The sequence below is a fragment of the Pongo abelii genome, chromosome 9 (assembly GCF_028885655.2).
Source record: "Pongo abelii isolate AG06213 chromosome 9, NHGRI_mPonAbe1-v2.0_pri, whole genome shotgun sequence".
In the NCBI taxonomy this organism is placed as follows: Eukaryota; Metazoa; Chordata; class Mammalia; order Primates; family Hominidae; genus Pongo; species Pongo abelii.
This window is the reverse complement of record NC_071994.2, coordinates 58,112,537-58,134,043: the sequence shown is the minus strand read 5'-3', so window position 1 is coordinate 58,134,043 and position 21,507 is coordinate 58,112,537. Positions and strand designations below refer to the sequence as shown.

The 21,507-nt window shown below is 43.7% G+C and overlaps 1 protein-coding gene across 6 annotated transcripts in view; it reads left to right on the top strand.

The window, feature by feature from the left end:
- Positions 1-15,948: 15,948 nt before the first annotated feature.
- The window catches only part of ZDHHC13 (zinc finger DHHC-type palmitoyltransferase 13), a 53,252-nt gene continuing 47,693 nt past the window's right edge, over positions 15,949-21,507 (top strand). For 2 of the 6 annotated variants that reach the window (XM_054523842.2, XM_054523841.2), the window contains exon 1: positions 15,956-16,109. Coding sequence is in view for 3 of the 6 variants with exons in the window: in XM_054523839.2 (XP_054379814.1) it covers positions 16,707-16,772 (66 nt within the window). In the remaining 3 variants the exon portion in view is untranslated. 6 annotated transcript variants of the gene reach the window in all.

The following is a 21,507-nucleotide window of genomic DNA, read 5'->3' as shown; positions in this document are numbered from 1 at the left end:
TGCTACAAAGAAATACCTAAGACTGGGTAATTTACAAAGAAAAGGGGTTTAATTGGCTTCTAGTTCTGCAGGCAGTGCAGGAAGCTTGCATCTGCTTGGCTTCTAGTGAGACCTCAGGAAGCTTACAGTCATGACATAGGGCAAAGAGGGAGCAGGCATATTGCACAGCAAAAACAGGAGCAAGCAAGAGAGTGGGGCGGGGTGCATACACTTATAAATAACCAGATCTTGCGAAAACTTACTCGACACCAACTTACTCAGCATCAAGCTATGAAGAATCTGCCCCCATGACCCAAACACCTTCCATCAGGCCCCATCTCCAGCACTGGGGATTACAATTCAACATGAGATTTGGGTGGGGACAAATATCTAAACTCTATCACTTGTTATATAACAAATAATATGTATTTCCATATGTATTCCATTAACAATAAGAAAAACCTCTATGATGAGTTGAAATGTTTGAAGTAGGAACAAATGCTTACTAAGAATGTGCTTAGATGCTTGCTACATGAAGATGTTTACTCTACATGGGTACTAATTAAGAATCAATCTGTCTGCTCCATTTCCTACAAGTACAGTTATTTGTCCGATGCTTTCTTCAGTCCATTTTCAAGCCCATGGATAGAATAGCAGCATCATGAACAAATGTGAGCCTTTCATTCTAAGAGAAAGGCTTTGCCTCCACATCCTGGAGGAGGTTTTTTGTTTGTTCATTTGCTTGTTTTCATTTTGAAGGTGTCAGGGCTGCAGTTTTCTTCCTCTAGGAAGAAGCTGGTAAATAAGCAGAAGTTTAGTGTGCCATAAAATTAGTACACAGGCAGAACAGTCCAAGGCCAACAAACTGAAAGCAATAAATCATGTAATCTCAGCTCATTCCTATGGAGCCTGAGTTAGAAAAGAAAATCCATTATGAAAATGACATTCTTAATAATGAAATCTTATTCATGGATGGATGGATGTTGGGGAAGCTGTGAAATGTGGCTTCGGAGAGGTTTGGAATGTTAATATCTGAGCATTCAGGAGATGGCTATTGTAGATAATCACAATGTAAATATTAGATTGTGAGTCACTGGGCCACTTGAAAAAAAATATTCTACACACACGTTACTCAGTAGAAAACACCTGTTGCAAGAAGTCACAGAAGACATGGAGCTGTCAGAAAAAAAATCATTGTCAGAAGAGCTTCAGTGAAGATTTTTACCAATCTAGACATGCTTGATAGCTAGTAGTTCTTGGTGCTCTATTTGAACTGGAGGAGATTTTAAAATGTATTTAACCCAACTCTTCCCCACCCCCACCCCACTTCACAGATGAAGAGCCTGAGGCTCACAGAACCTCAGTTCAGCGGTGTGTAATGAATTAGTGTGTGGTAGAAACTTTACTCCTGGGCCCATGCCTCTTCCCATTCACCATGCTGCCTCCTAGGACACCCCTCAACACACACACACACATACACACATACACACCCCTGCTCACCTTGTCAGAGCCAGTATGGGCCTTATCTCCAGCCTTCCTTGTGTACTTGCTGAATCAAGTTAATCTATAACAGGTGTTTTTTGTGTGGAATTGAGAATCTAGCCACTTTACATTTGGCTGGATAAGAAAAAAGTGCCATTTAGAATGTGTTTATCTGGTTTATTAGACTCTACCCATTACTGTTGGGAAACAAGGTTCAAGTTGAATTGGGGAACCAGGACATCTGGAAATGAGAGGACTTCAATAGTCCTTTGGTTGAACCAAGTCTTCTCTGGTCTAATGTAACTTCAAATCACTCTTGTCTTTATATACAGAAACCCTAAAGGAACCTCACTTGAACTGAAGCATCACACACCTTCATTACTACCTCAACCTCAACATGATCAAACTCCTCAACCCTAAGTAAATGCAATATTAAATCCAACACGTGGGTGGGTATCCTGTTTTTGAGACTGGGTGACTTATTTCAGTAGCTGCAAAGTCCTGAAAACAATAATGGCTACTTTTTCAGTATGGTTCTGGCAAGTCCTGGGGTAAGTACAGCTGATGAAGTCCCTCAGGTGGGTACAGAGCAAGTGCTTAGCAAGGATCTCATGTAATCAAATCAACAATTGGGAGGGGGGCAGTATCTCAGCAAGTGGTCACCAGTGTCCTCCCTGCACTAGATGGTGGGCCTGGTGATGATGCCTATAGTGGAGAGCCTCTACCTTGCTGCAGCTCCAGACTCCCCAATAAATGATCAAATGGTAGAGGAAGAATGAGCAGCATTAATGAATATTTATTTGTTGATTCATTCATTCAACCAATCCTCCTGAGAATTCCCCTTTCTCCTGGCTTTGTGTTTTTTTTGTGGAGGGAGTTTGAAGTAACACTTCTCTCCACTCTCTACTTTCCCCTCCCCGTTTTTCTCCCTCACCCCAAAAAGAGGAGAAAAGACTTATAAGAGAGTTTGGAAGACAAACTTTCATATTCAAATCAGCCTGCTGTTTGTACCTCTGATATCTGCCTACCTTTTGCTCCATTCCACGCATTTGGACACCCAGATGCTTGCAGTGGTCCAAGACTGCCAGAAATTGTGATTGGGTAAGTCTGTAATTAAGGGGGTGAAGTATTAGAAGCCTATTGGCTAGAAGACCTAAGACCCTTCCCTGATATCAGTTTTCATCAGTAATGAAGCTGGTATTTTTATCTCTTTGTGTCTGACTTCTGTGTGTGTGTATCCTAATGGGTTCTGAACTTGGATGGAGAAATGAAGGTATTATTTATTGGCCCCCACAACTCTGAAAACAATTAAGCATATGCTTCATGTAAGAACTTGCAAGAACAAACATCAGATTGAGTAGGACAAGATCCCATATTTCCATTTCTCACTGGGGGAGAAAGAAAAATAGGGTGACCATCTAGCTTTGGTTTTAGCATTGAAAGTCTGGTGTCCCGGCCAGGTGTAGCAGCTCACGCCTGTAATCCTAGCACTTTGGGAAGTTGAGACGGGTGGATTGTCTGAGCCCAGGAGTTTGAGACCAGCCTGGCCAACATGGAGAAACCCCATCTCTACTAAAAATACAAAAAATTAGCTAAGCATGGTGGCGTGTGCCTATAATCCCAGCTACTTGGGAGGCTGAGGCACGAGAATTGCTTGAATCCGGGAGGCGGAGATTGCGCCACTGCACTCCAGCCTGGATGCCAGAGTGAGACTCTGTCTCGAAAAAACAAACAAACAACAACAACAACCAAAAAAAAAAAAAAAAAAAAAACCAAGAAAGTTTGGTGTCCCAGGATACCCCTCAGTTTCAGGAAAACTGTGATGGTTGGCCACCTACAAGGTAGAGTTCATTACAGAAAAATGCAATAATGTAATAAAGGAGCATGTAGAACCCTAAAGGGGGAACAAAGAAGGAAGTCGTGACTTCTTGGAGAGATCAGGGAAGCTTCCAGAGGAAGTGCTATTTGCCAGGGCAGGGATGTGGGGGTGTAAGTGGGAGAACTGGATTGAGTAGAAGTAGTTACTACCCTGGCTAGCTCTCTGGTATACCCAGGAGGTAAAGTTCAAAGAAGGTGGCCACTTTTTTTTAAGGTCACATGATGAATTAGCCAACCTGGAAACTAAATCCACACTGCTAATTCCTTAAGCCAAGCCCTATAACTCTCAAGTTTTCTAATTAAAGAAATTCCTTCTAATTTGTCAATGGATGATGAAGAAATCATACTTTATTCCTGTTATTCCTTCCAGGAGTATCTCTGACCCCCTGGAATTAAAATACCATAGCTTTGAAAAAACAGAAAAAATAAATTCCCGATAGTCAAAGTATGTGTATAACCTGCCCCAGGGACTGACTGGTACAGATGTATGAAGCTCACCTCCTTTGCCTCAAGAAATGGCAAATTCCGTGGTGCAGTTTACACTCCAGAGCTTCCAGTGGCATCAGGCTGAGAGGATTTGGCCTGAAATCATAACCTTTTTTTTCGGTTGTTCCCCCTTCCCTTTATTAGTCATGATTCTACAGAAAAACAGAACCAACAGGAAAGACAACGATGTATTTTCAGAAATTGGTTCATGCAATTGTCAGGACTGGCAAGTCTGAAAGCCATAGGGTAAGTCAGTGGGCTGGAGGCTGAATATTCGGGTAAGATTTGATGTTGCAGTCTTGAACATGAATGCTGGAATTTCTGTGGTGCCCTCTGAAGGCAGAATTCATTTTTCTCTGGGAAACTTCAGCCGTTGCTGTTAAGGCAGTCGGCTGATTGGATAAGGCCCATCCACACCATATAAAGTAATCTGCTTCACTTTAAGTCGACTGGTTTTAAACATTGACTAACTCTCAACTAGTGTTTGACCAAGCAGCTGGTCACCGTAATCTAGCCAAGTGACATAAAATTAACCATCCCATTCCCTCACTTCCTAGCAGGTGTTCCTGAGAGCACTTCCTTAATAAGGCGTTTGCATAATAATCCTCAGCTTCTAGGGAGTCTGCACTGAGACAAATGGCGCTTGATATCCTTGTTTGTATCTTGCTTGCCTATAGGCTTGCTTTTGTATTATCTCTCATTCTCTCTAGAAGCAAGTCGTTGGAGAGTGGATTTTTGTCTGTCTTGCTTAGTACTATTCCTCCAGTCCCTAGAATGAGACCTAGCACGTTGCACATGGGCTGCCTTTTGCCTGATTGCTCTCAAATTTCATTTCCACTGCTTTGTTCTGCTATGGGTTTTAAGGAGGCTTGGACATTGCAGTTACATTCCCTGGATTCTCTTGCCAACTGGCTTTCAGATAGAGAGCCAGTGAGGCCTTCTATAAGCCTAATAAGGAACTGATGGGAAATTGGAAGACAAGAGGAAGAGAGAAGAGGCTCTTTTCCTGCTTCAGACTTCTGTTAGCAACCTTCCAACAGGCACAGAGAGCAATGGGTGTTTTGGGCACTTCTAGCACCCACCAATGGAGCTACTTTCTCGGAGCCTAAGCAGCTCTCCAATCAACATGCACAGTGCCCACCATGGTCTTGGCACCAGCCACCTGTGGTCAAAGCACCAGCCCAGGCCTCCCCGTCTCCTGGGTTCTAGATCTGGTAACAATACTTCTACTTTTTTGTTCCCACAACCTTAGGAATGGAAGCTTCTTTTGGCAGTTACTAAGCTCTGAGTCCATTTAAAATCGCTCTTTGCTCTCTCAACCCTTCCAACACTGTGTAAGCACTTTCTTATGTTAAATTCCCTCTGTTTAAAATATCTAGAGAGATTTGTGTTCTCATGACTGGACCCTGTGAACCCTGACTGATATTTAGGCCCTCAATAAATACTTGTTGAATATGCAAAATTTAGCCCCAAGTTTATATTCTTAGAATTCATAGTTCAAAAGAAAGAAACTTGGCTTTTACAGCATCAATAGATCAGATTATATGAAAGTACTCTTATTGGCCCTGTTTTGGGCACATGCTCCCCCCCACCTCACCCCGACAATCCCCCTGGGCAAAATGATGGTGTACCTTGATTGGTCAGGCTTGGCTCAGGGACTCAGCCCTATGGCTCATAGCAGGCAGGATACTGAAATTGACAATCCCACCTAAACCACTTGGGGTAAGGGAGAGGCACTTGCCCAGTGGAAGATGGGCAGACAAAAAAGAAATTTTCCTACCACAATGAACTTATAGTCTTGGGGGAAATGATTTAAAAATTGTCCTAATATAATGTGGTAAAGCACCAGGTGTTCTGGGAGCAGGGGGGCGCATCTATTCTACAAAGTCCTTTCACATACATGAAAAAATTTGTTCCTCACAATGCCAACCACTATGAAGTTGGCAACCTCATCCTCACTATATAGAATCTTTGGCCTTCTATGATCTGTCTCTTCTCTTTTTGACTTCAAGTCCCTCTTTGTCAAGCTCCCTTAGCCAGGCCACCCAGCCTCAGCTTTCTTTTCATTCCCAGATATCTCAACCTCATTCCTTTTTTTTTTATGTAGAATTCTTCTGACTTGATGGCAAATAAGTTGTCCTTGGTCCCATAACAATATTGGCACCTATCACTATACAAAACACCCACCCTAAGGCAAACACCATACCATATGCTTTACACACATTCTCTCATTTAGTCTTCTTAACAGCCTTACAAAATAGTAGTAGAATTGCAGAAAGATTGTGTGACTTAGCCAAGGCTACTTGGCAAGAGCTGGGATATAAAGCTAGCTCTGTCTGGCTCCTACAACAGCAGCATTTCCTCCCCTTGGCTTCCACACCAACTGAGGGATGGTTGAAAGAGCTGGGGATGTTTAATCAGGGGGACAACACACTTAGGGGTACCATTATCCATTCAAGTATCTAATGGGCGGTGAAGTAGAAGAGAGAATTCACTGGAATTTTTGTGGCACCATAACCAGGAAAAAAGGACTGATTATAAACATGAAAGTGAGGGATAGTTGGCAGGGCATGGTGGCTCACGCCTGTAATCCCAGCACTTTGGGAGGCCGAGGCGGGCGGATCACGAGATCAGGAGATCGAGACCATCCTGGCTAACACGGTGAAACGCCGTCTCTACTAAAAATACAAAAAAATTAGCCAGGCATGGTGGCGGGCACCTGTAGTCCCAGCTACTTGGGAGGCTGAGGCAGGATAATGGCGTGAACCCGGGAGGCGGAGCTTGCAGTGAGCTGAGATCGCACCACTGTACTCCAGCCTGGGAGACAGCAAGACTCCGTCTCAAAAAAAAAAAAAAAAAAAAAAAAAAAAAAGGGAGGGATACTTTTGTTCAATATAACCAGTATGATAGAGGATAGTGAGTATCCCACCACTGTGGGTATTTAAGGAGATAGTGCCAACAGCTTTTAAAGGATGTGGGAGAGTGAGAGAACTCTGACTCAGGGAGCATATTGGGTAGAGGATTTCTAAAGATCCTACAACTATGAAATCACTCCTTGCTTTCTGCTAACCCCATTTCCTCAAGTTAGAATCCTTGCAAGTCTGACTCAAGCTTCTGGATCAATTCCAGAGGGTAAACTGATTTTTTTTAAGTTAAGCCCTGTCACAGTGGCTCACACCTGTAATCCCAGCACTTTAGGAGGCTGACGTGGGAGGATTGCTTGAGCCCAGGAGTTTGAGACCAGCCTGGGCAACATAGTGAGATCCCGTCTCTACAAAAAGTTGAAAAATTAGCCAGACATGGTGCCTGTGATCCCAGTTACTCAGGAGGCTGAGGCTGGAGGATCACTTGAGCCCGGGAGGTCAAGGCTGCAGTGAGCTGAGACCACGCCACTGCACTCCAGCCTGGGCAACAGAATGAGACCCTGTCTCAAAGGAAAAAAAAAGTTAAGCCAAAAGACATGTTGGTTAGAAACAAAACAAAACATGTTGATAATATGAACATACCATAGGGACACGTTGTACATTTTTATGCGTCTTTAAGCATTTTAATCTGTCTCAGACTTTTCCAGAGTTTTTAGTTTCATGTTTATCATTTTAAAAATACTCCATTTTTATCCAATTAAGATGACTCCACTTGTTTGAAAATAGTTTTACTGATTTTAATATTCTGCCTCAGACTCTAAGCAAATTAAAACAGGAGCCGAGCTTGCTTTCGGCATGTGGGATCAAGCCCTAACAGCACCACTTTGTTTGCCGTATGTGGCCTTGCCCTGCGTGCAGCTCTGAGGCTGGGCTCTTACATGAAATGGGAGATAGAGCCCTTCCTCCTTCCTCCGAGGTTGTCCTGGGAGAGCTTGGCTGGTGGGAGTGCTGCATGAAAGAAAGGACCCAGCTGGGGCATGAGGTGAAGGGCTGACAAGAATGCCCACACTCTGAGAGGCATCTTGGAGGCATTTCCTTCTGTCTCCCTCTACCCCTCCCATGGGTCTATCACCCCAGGCTTTGTGCTAAAGGGAAGATGTGGGACTGTTTCTCTCTTCCTGAGGCAGGAGTCCAACTGTCCAATAGGACAATCTGCTATAAGTGTCCATAGATGTTTGGAATTGGGATCAAACTAACTTGGTCTTGGAGATGAGGACTCGTTTCTTTCTCATCTGTGGCATATGTGGAGCTACTGTGTCCCAAGCTCCATTTTGCAGGTGAGGAAACCAAGACCCAGAGAGGTTCCCTGTCTTGCCAGAGGTCAGGCAGCTGGTCATGCTGTGTAAAGACTTGAAAGCTGGGCCTCCTGATGCCCAGCCTGGTGCTCCTTTCACTGCTTGCACAGTTCTTCCTCCATGTGCAACTTCCCGTCAGGCTGGTAGAGGATGAAGCTGAGCCAAGGAAAGGCGGGTTCTTGCCATAGGCCTTCTGTGAGTCTGTAATGTGGCCCAGCTGTGATCACAGCTGGAGGCCTGGCCTCTGGTGCCCTGGATCCAGGTCCCTAGTGATACTGTGTCTTGAACCTCCTTTCTAATCTGCCCCATCCTGGGGACATGCCAGCCTGAGAGCTCTTCCTGTTGGGGTCAGGTGTGGCCTCCACAGCCTTAAGACACTTGAGTTTCTGATATGGCTGGTGTCAGCGCCTGTGCCATGAGCACCACCCTTGCTCCTCCAGCTTCCCACAGAAAGGGTGACTGGTGGGCCATCCTGCTCCTGAACCAACTCTGAGTGGGGGCAGTACGTGTGAAATTTGAAAATGAGTCATATGACTAACTGAAATTAGGAGCCACCATGCCCCGATTAACCTCAAATTTAGTGCTTCCTTCCCCGTTCCTACCCAACCATGTCCTAAGAATGAGTTTCCTGACAATTTTTATCCCTCACCCAACAAGTATTTATAAAATACCTACCTGTGTATGTTCTGTACTAGGCTCTGGGGATGCAATGATGAACAGAAAGAACCCTTAACTCACAGACAAGCTGGAGGCAGAGGCAGAGGAGTAAACAGGCAGTTACGATATAGCAAGACAAGCACCATGCCAGAATGCTGTGGAGCTGTAGAGGATATCAGTCACCACAGCCCCAGGGATAATGGGACGTTTTGTACAAGGGGTAACATCCAATTCTTCTCCTTCTCCTCTTCCTGCAGAATTCCAATCTATCATTTTATTCAGTGTTCTGCCTCTCCTGCCATCATGCCTATTGCCCTTGCTTACAACAATCCACATGTCCAGAAATCAGATACATCAGCAACTCAGTAGCCTTGGGAATGATCCCAGTGCCTTCAGCTTGGGAAATCCTGATTTTGCCATGTTTCACCATCTATGCAAAGCACAATGCAGAATTATTTTATATAGAAACTGAGATGAAAGGTAACCATTTGGCCTCAGATGGTGCCACCTTCTGTATCTTGAACAACTTGCAACACGGCTGGCCAGCTTGGCCCATTACCAGGGACACCACTCTATCACTATAATTAGAGCAGCAGCCAACAAGAGATTAAACCAGCACTTGTTCTTCCATGAAAGCAGAGCTGAGGGGAATGCAGCTTTTCTCATGAGCACAAGTAATTTAGTGTGTAGGGCAGGCTGGTGATGGAAGGAGAACAATTACTCATTTGTTTCACCTGTTGAAACTAGAAATAAATTTTGGCGAGTGGATCCTTGGTCATTATATTTCCTGTAAAGTCATGAATATTCCAGAGCTGGGCTCTGGATTAAATTGGTCATGAGGATCAATGTTAAGGCCAAGTCTTGCCTAAGATTTCAGTTTTTCTCAGCCGCCTTTATAACAGCCAACATTTGTAGAGCACTTACTGTACTGCACATCATATACATTTTTTTTGTTTAACCCTTTTATTGAATCCTCTATGAAGTGGATGCTATTACTATTCCCATTTTATAGATGAGAACATGAAAGCTCAAAGTGGTACAGTCTCTTCCTGGGAAGATGCAGAATGTGAGCCTCTAAAACCTATGACCCACCTTGATTTCCCCAAGTGGGCGTATTTGAAAATATCTTTGAAAAAGTAGCTATATGAAGTTTTGAAAGGCCCTGAACCTGTGACTAGTTCCTGGGCTCTGAACTTAATTTTTGTCAGTGGCGATATTGACAAGGAAACATCACTGCCCTTGTCATTGAATGTTTTTGGCCTCAGCTCTTCAATATTCTCTAGCCTGATATTGTCAGCCAATTGCTTAAACTTCCTGAGCCATGTCTACAAAGTGGGATGCTAATCCCTGTTCTGACTACTTCACAAAGCTGTTACAAATCTCAATCTCAGTGGAAGCAAAAGGGTTTGCAAACTGTATAGAGACAGAAATGAGATTTTTTAATGCAAGTCTACATTTTTGAGCACTTAGCTTGTGTTAGGAACTGTGCTAGGTGCTAGAAATGCAAATAAAAATGAATGACATATGGTTGTTTACTCATTCAACAACTGAATATTGAGCAGCTCCCATGGGCCACATACCATGCTATGCACTGGCAATGCATCTGTGTCTGAGACAGGCCCAGGTTCTGTGTTCACGGCTTATGGTAGGCAGAGAAGATAAATGTTCTCAACCTGAATGCAGCAAAGTAATAGTGTTCCACAGGTGCTGTGATAGCAGCATTTCAAAGTGCTATGGGGCACCTAACAGGACATCCTAACCTGGTCTAGGAGTCCAGGAAGACCTTCCTTGAGGAGTGATACTTAAATGTCTGCTGTGAGCACAGAGACTATGGGGAGATGGGTATATAAACCAATAAATACACAACTATCATAGCAGGACATAGAAGGTGGAGAAGGGAGTCTTGCCACATCTGTATCAGAGTCAAGGTAGATTTATTACCCAATTCTGAGTGTTGCTGTCACAATTTGGACATAGCCATAAACAATTTCCATAGATATTTAAATGTATCACTGCAAGGAGATGACTAAGACTCAAAATAGTAACTACAGAAAGTAGTAGGAATACTTCCTGCTTCACTTTCTCCCTCTCTACACCTCCCTTGCATACACACACCTGCACACACAGACACACACATACACACAGACACACACACACACACACCACCACCACCACCACCATATAAATCTGGTTAATCTGGCAAGTAAAATATAAAATGCACACCATGGGCTCCTAACCCAGATAGTAACTGTGGTTCTTAAAACATCTCATGACTAGATCTTGGTGATCTGTATATAAAATGAGTTTTTAACTTTTCATTGTTGAAGCTTTTTCATGAGTAGAAGACAAACGATTGCGCAAGACTCCCAAGTAATCCCTGTCCATCTCCCAATCCCCAGCCCGGAGCATCTGTGAGTTGGGTTACAGTTAGAAAGCTGAGGCTTCCCAAGGGCTGGCGAGAGAGCCGTATGGGGTCAGAAGAGTTGTCCTAGCCCTATATTCACTGCTACTTTGGAAAGTGCATTGTTCAAGTCATTTTCCCTCCCTGAGCCTCAGTTTCTCCATGGGTGAATGAAGTTGGGAAAGTCCTTTTGAGCTGGTTTTATGACTTTCTGAAGAGGACTCTCTACCCCACCTATCTCCCCAGGCTAAAGTGGGTTCCTGTATTATATTCTTGGCACTTTTCCTGTTTAGCATTTGCCATTGTCTCTATTTCTTTTTATCTATTTATTTATCTCTATCAGTATTTGCCTCCCTCGGACTGAATTCCAGAAGAGCGGAGGCTGTGGTGTCCACCACTTTACTCATATGTTAGCCTGGACCTCGTGTACGTTTAGAGCTCAACAAACATTCACTACCTAAAGGACAGCAAGCACTCACCCCACCAGCCCCTCTGGCTTGGTACCACAGAGCATCAGGGTTTCCTACCTGGTGTTTGTGAGAAGCCCTCTGCTGACAGATGTGTGGGGTTTTTGGACATTCCAAAAGGTCATTTTGTTGCCACCATCAAAATGATTACAACCACAAGTCCCTGGTTCAAAAACCATCCCTGTCCTTTCCACAGGTATGGAAGAAGCGAGGCCAGAATCAAAAGTTTAGTCAGAACAAAGTCAGCTGATGCTCATATTGTGACAAGGAGGATTAGTAAACCTTAATATGGAATTTTTAAAATCCAATAGTGGTTAAACTTTGTGAAATCAGCACATCTTAGAGTGATTTATGGAATTGAGCTGTCTTTAATGTAGTCTTATAAACCATTTTTTTTTCAACTGGACTCATTTGTTTCTTCATTTATTTAAAAAACACGTCTTTTTAGCCTTTAGCATGGGCCAGACCTTGTGCAAAACATAATGCAGACAAATGGATGTCCACCGGCAGCCAAGTGGAGGCTGAGTAGACGAAAGAGGTGGCCAAGTAGAGGAAAGAGGATCTACATAAGAACTACAAGGCTGACTATAAAAAGTAAATATTTGTGACCCCATTTGATTAAAGTTTGTCTCTTACTGCTAGACAGTAGAGTAAGCCCCAGGAAGCCACAAAACGGTTTTCTCTGTCTTGCTCAATACCGAATCCCCAATGCTGAACAGTGCCTGGTCCATAGAAGGAACTCAATATATGTTTGTAGAATGAGGGAAATAGTGTCACCTAAAAGAGACTTAAAAGTGCTGGGGAGACTGGAAAGGTAAAGCTTAGTCTCAGCTGGGAAATGACATGATCAGAGCTGAGAGAACTGTAGAGTTAGTGCTTCCAGCCTCTGTTCTCATCCCTATTTTACAAACAAATAAACTGTCATTAGAGAGGGAAAGTGATTTGCTCAGGGTCACACAGGGTAATAAGCTGAATTTTGTCCCCCTTAAATTCATATGTTGAAGTCCTAATCCCCAGTACCTCAGAATGTAACTTTATTTGGAAATAGAGTCTTTAAAGAGGTAATAGTGTTAAAATGAGTCATCAGGGTGGGCTCTCATCCAATATAACTGGTATCCTTATAAAAAGAGGAAGTTAAGATATGGCTACACACAAAGAAGGAGTCTATGTGAAGACACAGGGAGAAGATCTTGGCCATCTACAAGCCAAGGAGAGAGGCCTCAGAAAAAACCAACCCTGTCAACACCTTCATCTCAGGCTTTTAGACTCCAGAACTGTGGAACAAATTTCTTTTGTTTAAGCCACTCGGTCTGTGGTACTTTCTTATGGCGGTGCTAGGAAACTAATACACACAGAAAGTGATGGCAAATCTTGAATTAGAAGTCGGGTCTGCTGAATCTCTATCCTTGGCCCTTGGCATGACAGTACCCATCTGGTACAGTCAATGCCCTCCCCAACACCCACTCCCAAGGATGACAATGGCAATGGTGAGAATAGTTAACATATACATTGTGCCTAGTATGTACCAGACCTTCCTCTAAGTACCTTACATACATTAGCTCATTTAATTCTCTTGACAGCACTGTGAAGTAAGTACTGTACTGTTATTATCTCATTTTTACAGATGAGGAAACCGAAACACAAGTGACTTCGTAACTTGCCCAAGGGCATGCAGATACTAAGTGCTGGAGCTGGGATTCCGGCTCAGGCAGTGGGCTCCAGGAGCCTGCTTCTTCTACCATCATACTATTCTAGTGGACTATGTCTACCAGCAAAGGTATTTTCTTTTGTTTATTATTATTATACTTTAAGTTCTAGGGTACATGTGCACAACGTGCAGGTTTGTTACATATGTATACATGTGCCATGTTGGTGCTGCACCCATTAACTCGTCATTTACATTAGGTATATCTCCTAATGCTATCCCTCCCCCAGCCCCCCACCCCACAACAGGCCCCGGTGTATGATGTCCCCCTTCCTGTGTCCAAGTGTTCTCATTGTTCAATTCCCACCTATGAGTGAGAACATGTGATGTTTGGTTTTTTGTCCTTGTGATAGTTTGCTGAGAATGATGGTTTCCAGCTTCAACCATGTCCCTACAAAGGACATGAACTCATCATTTTTTATGGCTGCATAGTATTCCATGGTGAATATGTGCCACATTTTCTTAATTCAGTCTATCCCAGCAAAGGTATTTTCAAAGTTGAGAGGTATTGGTGGCAGTTAGAGGCTATCACTGCGTTTGGTTTCATATAGCCATTAGACATGGATATGCTTAATCTGGAATAGCTCACTGGAAGCATAAAACATGAGCAGAGGGAAACCAGGAGCCTGACTAAGGAGTGGGGTGTTCGGATTTAGTTGCTCCAAAATCTTCCAATGTGTTAGGATATTAGTGCAGAGGCGTTGAAACAGATTTTAAGCCTCCCTCAAGTTCAACAACATCTTCTAAATCAGATTTTGAAAATGAAAGGAACAAACTACTTCAGCCAAAATGCTTGCAGTAAGAAACCTGGGTTTGAATACTCTCTTTACTACTTACTTGCTGAGTGACTTGGGGCTTATGGAATCAGCCTTAACCTCAGTTTCTCCTCCCAGGAGATGGGGAAAATAACACCCATCTCGTGGATGAGACATAATGTATGAAAACACTAGCACAGTGCCAACACATAGTAAGTGATGAATAAATAAAGCTTTTTTTTTTTTTTTTTTTTTTTTTTTTTTTTTTTTTTAAGACGGAGTCTAGCTCTGTCACCCAGGCTGGAGTGTAGCGGCGCGATCTGGACTCACTGCAAGCTCCGCCTCCCGGGTTCACGCCATTCTCCTGTCTCAGCCTCCCTAGTAGCTGGGACTACAGGCGCCCACAACCACACCCGGCTATTTTTTTTTTTTTTTTTTGTATTTTTAGTAGAAACGAAATTTCACCGTGTTAGCCAGGATGGTCTCTATCTCCTGACCTCGTGATCCACCCGCCTCGGCCTCCCAAAGTGCTGGGATTACAGGTGTGAGCCACCGCGCCCGGCCAGAAAGCTCTTATTAGTTAAGCAAAATGACCGAACCCAAACATTCCTTCCTCTGTGAATCCTCACCCAATGCCTCATCCTAACCTGTCGGAATTAATTGCTTTTTCCTCTGGCTTTTGGTGGAAGTTGCTTGCACTTCTACTTGTCACTCCGTTTGTCCGTGTATTAATGACACACCTGTACATCCATCCATCATTCATTAAAATTGTGCTGAGCATTTTCCATGTCCCAGTGCTGTGTTAGACACTGGGAGTTCAGAGATGGATCTGACATGGTTCCTGTCCTCAAAGGGCTTGGGCTTTTGGGGGCAAGCCAGGGCTGATGTGCCCAAAGGACACAGACACTAAAGCAATAGTAATACATCTACGATTTTATTGTATCATAGCAATATTTTTCATGGAAAACCCAGCACTTTGTTGGATTTCTAGATATTTATTTTATGGTTTAGTATTATTTTTATAAAATAAGGAAGTCATAATGTTTTCAGATAGTTTTCAAATTAGCTTCTAAAGGTCTTAATCTGGTTCCACTTGGCAACAGACACATCTAAGGAACCATTACAAAGAACTGTGTTAAGTGCTGGCCTACAAAAACCCCAGTGTTTACTCGGGGCTGAGGTAGGAGAGCCCCACTGCCCCATTGGAACGCCCCAAGGGAAGGAGCCATCCCTCATGCTTGCTTCATAGACCTTCAAGCTGGACAGGGCTTAAATGCCAGCTTCTCCAGTGCCCTCCACAAAGGGTCGTGGAGGTCGGGGGGAGGTGCACTTCAAGTAGGAGGCTCTCGCCCACTCCCCCTCTAGCCTGCGCCGTAGAACTCACTTTTTGTTTCATTTGAGGAAACAGAACCTCAGCCGGTAGAGGTGACTTGCCCAAGATCACACAAATGGAGTGGAAAACATTTAAATAGCTAACATCTATTGATTCCTTTTTATACGTAACGCACTGGCTGAGGGGCTTTACATGCGTTTTCTCATTTAATCCTCCTGATAATTCCATGAAGTAGGTACCCTTATTTTCTTCATTTCACAGATGAGAAAATTGAGGTAAAATAAGAGACTTTCACAAGGTCATCTAGCAATTAAGTAGCCAAGTCCAGATTTGCTCTCAATAGATGGTGGTTGACGTTGGAATAACAGTCTGATTCTGACCCTGGACGCACATCTGGGGCCCGTGGCACCTGGGGCAGGGGCGCTCGGTCCTGGGCTGGGGCTGGGGGAGCGACCGGCACGGGCGGGCCGGGGGTGGAGCCTCTGGTGAGCTGTTCACAGCGGGCTTCCCAGGAGGTGAGAAAGTCCCGCCCCTAGCCGATGGAGGGCTGGGATTGGTTCTCCGGGACCGATTGACGGCTCAGGGCACAAGCGGGGACCGCAGCGGCGGAGGTGAGGGCGCCAGCAGGAAGTGGGAGAAGAGGCGACCCAAGGCGGGCTGGCGGGCTGGCGGCAGTCGCTACTTGCCTAGTAGCTTCAGCCGCTGTGGGCTCCTGGGGAGATGGAGGGGCCGGGGCTGGGCTCGCAGGTGAGTGCGGCCGGGCGGTGGGTGTCTTGGGGGCAGCGAGAGCGGCTGCAGCTGTGGAGGAAAGGATGGTGTGGGTGAGAGGCCGCTCGATGAGGGGGTTTCGGGAGCTGCGGGGCCTGGGTCTGGGAAGCGGGAGCCTGGAAACACCACGAACGATGCTGGAAATTCTCTCTGAGGTGACTGGGAAGAAAAGGCGAGGACTGACGGGTGAGGGCCCGAGCCGGCCCCTCCAGCCTCCATCCCTGGCCAGGGCGCCCCCTGGGGCCGGTACCCGGAGCCCGGCGGGGACCTCTGTGGGCCTGGGGAGGGGAGGATGGCCCTTCCCGGGAGAGGTGTCAGGTGACACACCTGATTCGGACCCCCCAGTCTTGATGTTGGCCCGGAGTCGGAGCGGTTCTGTTGATTTCTTTTTCAGCCCTGACGCCTTGGCACCCGCCTTCACCTCACCCAGTCCAGTTTTCGCTCCTGTTTCCGCATCCTTGCTTACTCCTTGAAATAATTAAGGCTGCTTGTTTAGGATGGAGGAAAGGGGCGTGGAACGGGGAGGTACACCATAGCGATCTGCAAAATCTCAAAGGACAGTATTCCGTGGAGGAGATGTTATATAAAAGCCAGACGGAGTTCCAAAGAAGCGAGGCGGGCCAGTCGGAGAAGTTACAGGAGGTAGATGTTGTCTCCAAGAAAACAAGATTTTTGTGCTTTTTGCTTATGGCCGTTTCCTAGTGCCTAGAGTACTGACTAGTATATTGTAGACGTTCACTTAATATTTATTGAATAAATGCAGAATTTCCAGATTCAGCCAGTTTTAGTGAGTGCATAACCCATGCCAGATGCTTTCATATGCATTATTTTATTCCAGAACTGAAGCATCCTTAAGAAGATATTATCCCCCTATACAGATGAGAACACTAAAGCTGTCGTCAGTTGGAACGAGTTAGGCGGTAGATTCTCAGTTTGGGATGATTGGATTAGTTGATCTCTAAAAACGTTTTTCCGGTCCCAAGAGTGTTCCTCATGCTCTCCCTTTCCCTTCTTTCAGCAAGGTCTTGTGTAGGTTTAAGTGAGGGACAAAATGTCTGGGGAAATGTCAAGGTGTTCTTATTGGTTATTCTTGCATTTTGACGGAAAAAAATAGTTTTCAGGCAGACTGGATTTTACCAAAGGGTGTTGAATCTTCACATGGAAGATTCATTCTTTTTCTCAGAGAGGCTCAAAGAAAAGTTGGTAGGAGTAACTATTATGTCTTAATTACTGCCACTCATTTACAGAAGCCTTCAAGTGCTTAAAGTTCACTCTCTCATGCTGAAGGGAAGATTAGCCTTGTCCCAGTTCCATGGCCTATAGAGAGGGAGAGAATGATTTGGTGGTTGAATTTAGTAGGGAAAGGTAGAGAGATCATTGTCGTTGTTAATAATAATTGCTCTTGTTCACTTTTTCAATAATGTGAAGACCTTACCTATATATACTGCTTTGCAGTTTGCAAAATACTTCCCCATTTTTTTGATCCTCACTATAATCCTATGTGGTGGGGAGAAATGATTATTCTGATTTTAAAGATGAGAACAGAGGCTCAGAAAACTGGAATCACTTGCTGCAAGTCAAATAGCTGCTAAGTGATAGAGTCAAGACTACAGTCGTTCACTCAGCAAATGTGTTTTGAATGTCTGCCAGGCACCGTTTTAGGTGCTGTGATAAATTAGTGAACAAAACAGACAAAAACATTACTGCTCTCATTGAATTTGGTTCTTTTGATTCCAAGATCGGTGCTGTTGGATTTTTGCCAGGATTTGCCTATACAATCAGGTCTGCAGTTTCCTTTCTGACCTCATCTTTTTTTTCTTTTTTTTTTTTTTTTCAGACAGAGTCTTGCTCTGTTGCCAGGCTGGAGTGCAGTGGCGCGATCTCGGCTCACTGCAATCTCTGCCTCCCGGGTTCATGAGATTCCCCTGCCTCAGCCTCCGGAGTAGCTGGGACTATAGGCACAGACCACCACGCCTTGCTAATTTTTTGTATAGTAAGATGGGGTTTCACCATGTTGGCCAGGATGGTCTCGATCTCCTGACCTTGTGATCTGCCCGCCTTGGCCTCCCAAAGTGCTGGCATTACAGGCGTGAGCCACCGCTCCCAGCCTGACCTCATCTTTTACTGTCTTGCTTGCCCAGTCATCCCCAGCCACACCAGCCTCAGAGTCTTTCGTACTTACTTCTGGAATGCGCTTTCCTTGTGTGCCCACTTGGTTTATTCCCCCACCTCTTTAAAGTCTTGACACAGATGTCACCTCTGTGTGGCATTCTGTGACCCCCGTATTTAAAATTGCAAGCCTTTTCCATCATCAGCACTACCAGCAACACTCCCTGGCCTCCTTCCTTGCTTTAGGTTTCTCCTCAGCATTTAACACCATTTAACGTACTTATTGGTCTTGTTTATTGTTTCCTTCTCCTCCACTGAATGTTAGTGCTATAGGGACAATGATTTTTGTCTGTTATGTTCACTGCTGTGTGCCTGGCATCTGGAACAATGCCTAGCACTGGTGAGTACTCTGTAAATACTTGTCAATGAATGAACTTGGAAACTAAACTCTGGTACTTCTGTTAATGAGAACTTTAATGACATGAGAACTTTTAATGAGTGTCACATATTTCTCTCTCACTCACTCGCTCCTTCTCTCTCTTTTTATTTGATAATCTGGCAGGATAATGCCTGTCATTGGAGTTTGAGTGTGGTTTTCTAGATCTTGATTTTGGCTTAAATTAATGCCCACTGTAACTTTAACAATTCTTATATAAAATTTAGAAAAATAATCTCATTCGTGACATCTCTGTGTGAGAAGTATTACATGATCCCTCAGAGCTTAAAGATGCCCTAGTTATTTATTGTGTAAGAAACCACCCCAAAACACAGTGGTATAAAACAGCCTTTGTCATGCTCATGGACTCTGTGTGTCAGGGACTTGAAGAGACTGCAGCAGGGTTGGTTTGTTTCTGTTCCACCATGTCTAGAGCCTCAGCTGCAAAGACTCATAAGCTGGAGATGACTTGAGAGCTGGGGCCAGTGTCTACGAGTGTCTTCACTTACATCTGGCAGTTAGCTTTCAGTAAAGACACCTACACGTGGCCTGGGCCTCTGCACAGTATAGTGGCTGAGTTCCATTAGTGACCATCTAATGAAAGAGCCAGGAAGAAGAAACTGCCAGTTTCTAAGGCCTGAGCCTGCAAACTGGCACAGCATCACTTCTGAAATATATTATTAGTGATGTAGTCACAAAGCTCAGAGTCAAGAGGAAGGGACATAGACCTTTACCTCTTGATGGAGAAGTAGCAAATAATTTTGAGGCTATGTTGTAAAAATTAACACACATGTATTCATATGTCTGTTAGATAATTTTCATAGTATCTTGTTCTGCTTTTCACTCTTCTGTGGAGGACAGTGAGCTAGCTACATATCTCTTTCTTGGTATCTCTCTTTTTTCCCTCTTTAAATTTTTTTTCCCTGTGTATCTTAATTAAAACAAAAACAACAAAAAAAAACCATTTTATTCTAGCATCTTGAGGTAGTTGTAGACTGGAATCCTAGGAAGACTAGAGGAAGTAAAATGGAATGGAATCATAGACTACTTGGAGCTGGAAGGCTTTTCAGTGAATTACCTAGTTGAGAGATTCTTAAACTGGCATATGGGATAAGCTTCAGGGCGTTAGTGAACATCTTGAAATTAGTGAACATCTTGAAAAGTTAGTTTACATGTGCAGTTGTGCATTTCTCTTAAGTAGAGAGGCCTTAATTTTGGTAACATTTTCAAAAAGGTCCATGACATTTGGAAGGTTTGAGAACCATTTATCCAGTCTAGCCCTTTAACTTTTCCCATGAATTCAAGACTCAAAAATAATAACTTACTTTCCAAAGGTTCATAGCAAGTTAGCAGAGCCCAGGTGTCAGGGCTCCTGATGCAGTGCATTTTCATTGCTAGTCAGGTGGTCCAGTCATGATATGATCTTGTTTGATTGTTTGCTGCCACTTGGAGTCCACCCATTCTTTAGTTCAAGGTCTGAGGAGTAGTCTGTATTTTACTCTGCTCTGAAAATGGGGAAGGGAGTATATCCCTAACTAGAATATAAGTTCCTTGAAAACCAAGGACCTTGTCTGTTGTTCATTGCCATATTGCTGTGTCTACAATAGTGCCCAGCACATAGTAGGCATTCAGTAAATGTCTAGAATGAATGAATTATGGAAGGAATTGTGTCTTATTCATCTTTTATCCCTGATTACCTACTTCTGTGATTTGTATAGGTGTTCTTTATATTTCCCTGAATGAATAATTAATGAAAACTCTTGGGAGTTGGCTGGCATCATGAGAATTTGCTTAGTCTGTTCTGTTACCTTAACATTGTAGGCAGCCATGTAGCAGTTAAGCTTCTTTATCCATGTAGTGTGTTTGTTCATACAGTAAATTCTTTACCAGTTCACAAGTCAATAGTGACTATTGTAATAGCTCAGCTTAGGACCATGCAACATGAGACTTAGAAGGAGCTTTATGGGTGTATTGATATGACCCTTTCATTTTACAAACGTAGAAACGAGCCAAAAATAGAGTAGATGATTCACCATTATCATACAGCCAATGTGGCAGTACCAGGAATTTGGTTATTTGGCCCGTGTCATCAGTGCAATCAGGAGAGATTAGGCTGAGAGAATACTGTGGAAGCAGGGACTCAATGTGTCTTCTTCCCTATCTTTTGAGACTCAAGGTTACCTGTGTTCTCTGTCATGTCCTTGCCCTCCTTTTCCTGACTTTGCTTCACAGAAAACTTCACAGAAAATAAAAATTTCAGCTCTTTTCTGTTTGAACATGGGGATAGGAGCTGGCGGCCAATTTCATATTGTCATGGGTCATGTTACTGTAGGATTTGACATGTATTTCTAAATTATATTCATTAATAGCTCAGTATATGTTCATGGCAAGATTTGAATTAAAGATGGTGGTTATAAATCTGCCTCAATTTTACCTCTTGACAATTTTGAATTTTTTCCAAGGGGGTACTGACTTGTCAGATTGGATTAGATCATCTTTGTTTATACTTCTTGTGTCTGATGAAGAGTTCCTGATCTGCTATTTTCTTATTTGCTTATGCTTATTATTATTATTATTATTATTACCTCAATTCATGGCGTCTTTGTAGAAATCAGCTTAAGCTACTTGCTCATTTTGGGAGAGGTAATTTAGTTAAAATTTAACAATATAATTTGAAAATAATCTAATATATATTGTAAAATGCTGAAGGTCCTACTGTCAACTCTCTGTTTGTGGAAGCTTTCTCTGCCCCCAGGTTACCTTGTAAACAGAGTATAAGGAGTGACCTGCTTGGCATATCGATAAATGAGACTGCCGTCGTTAAAAATTAGT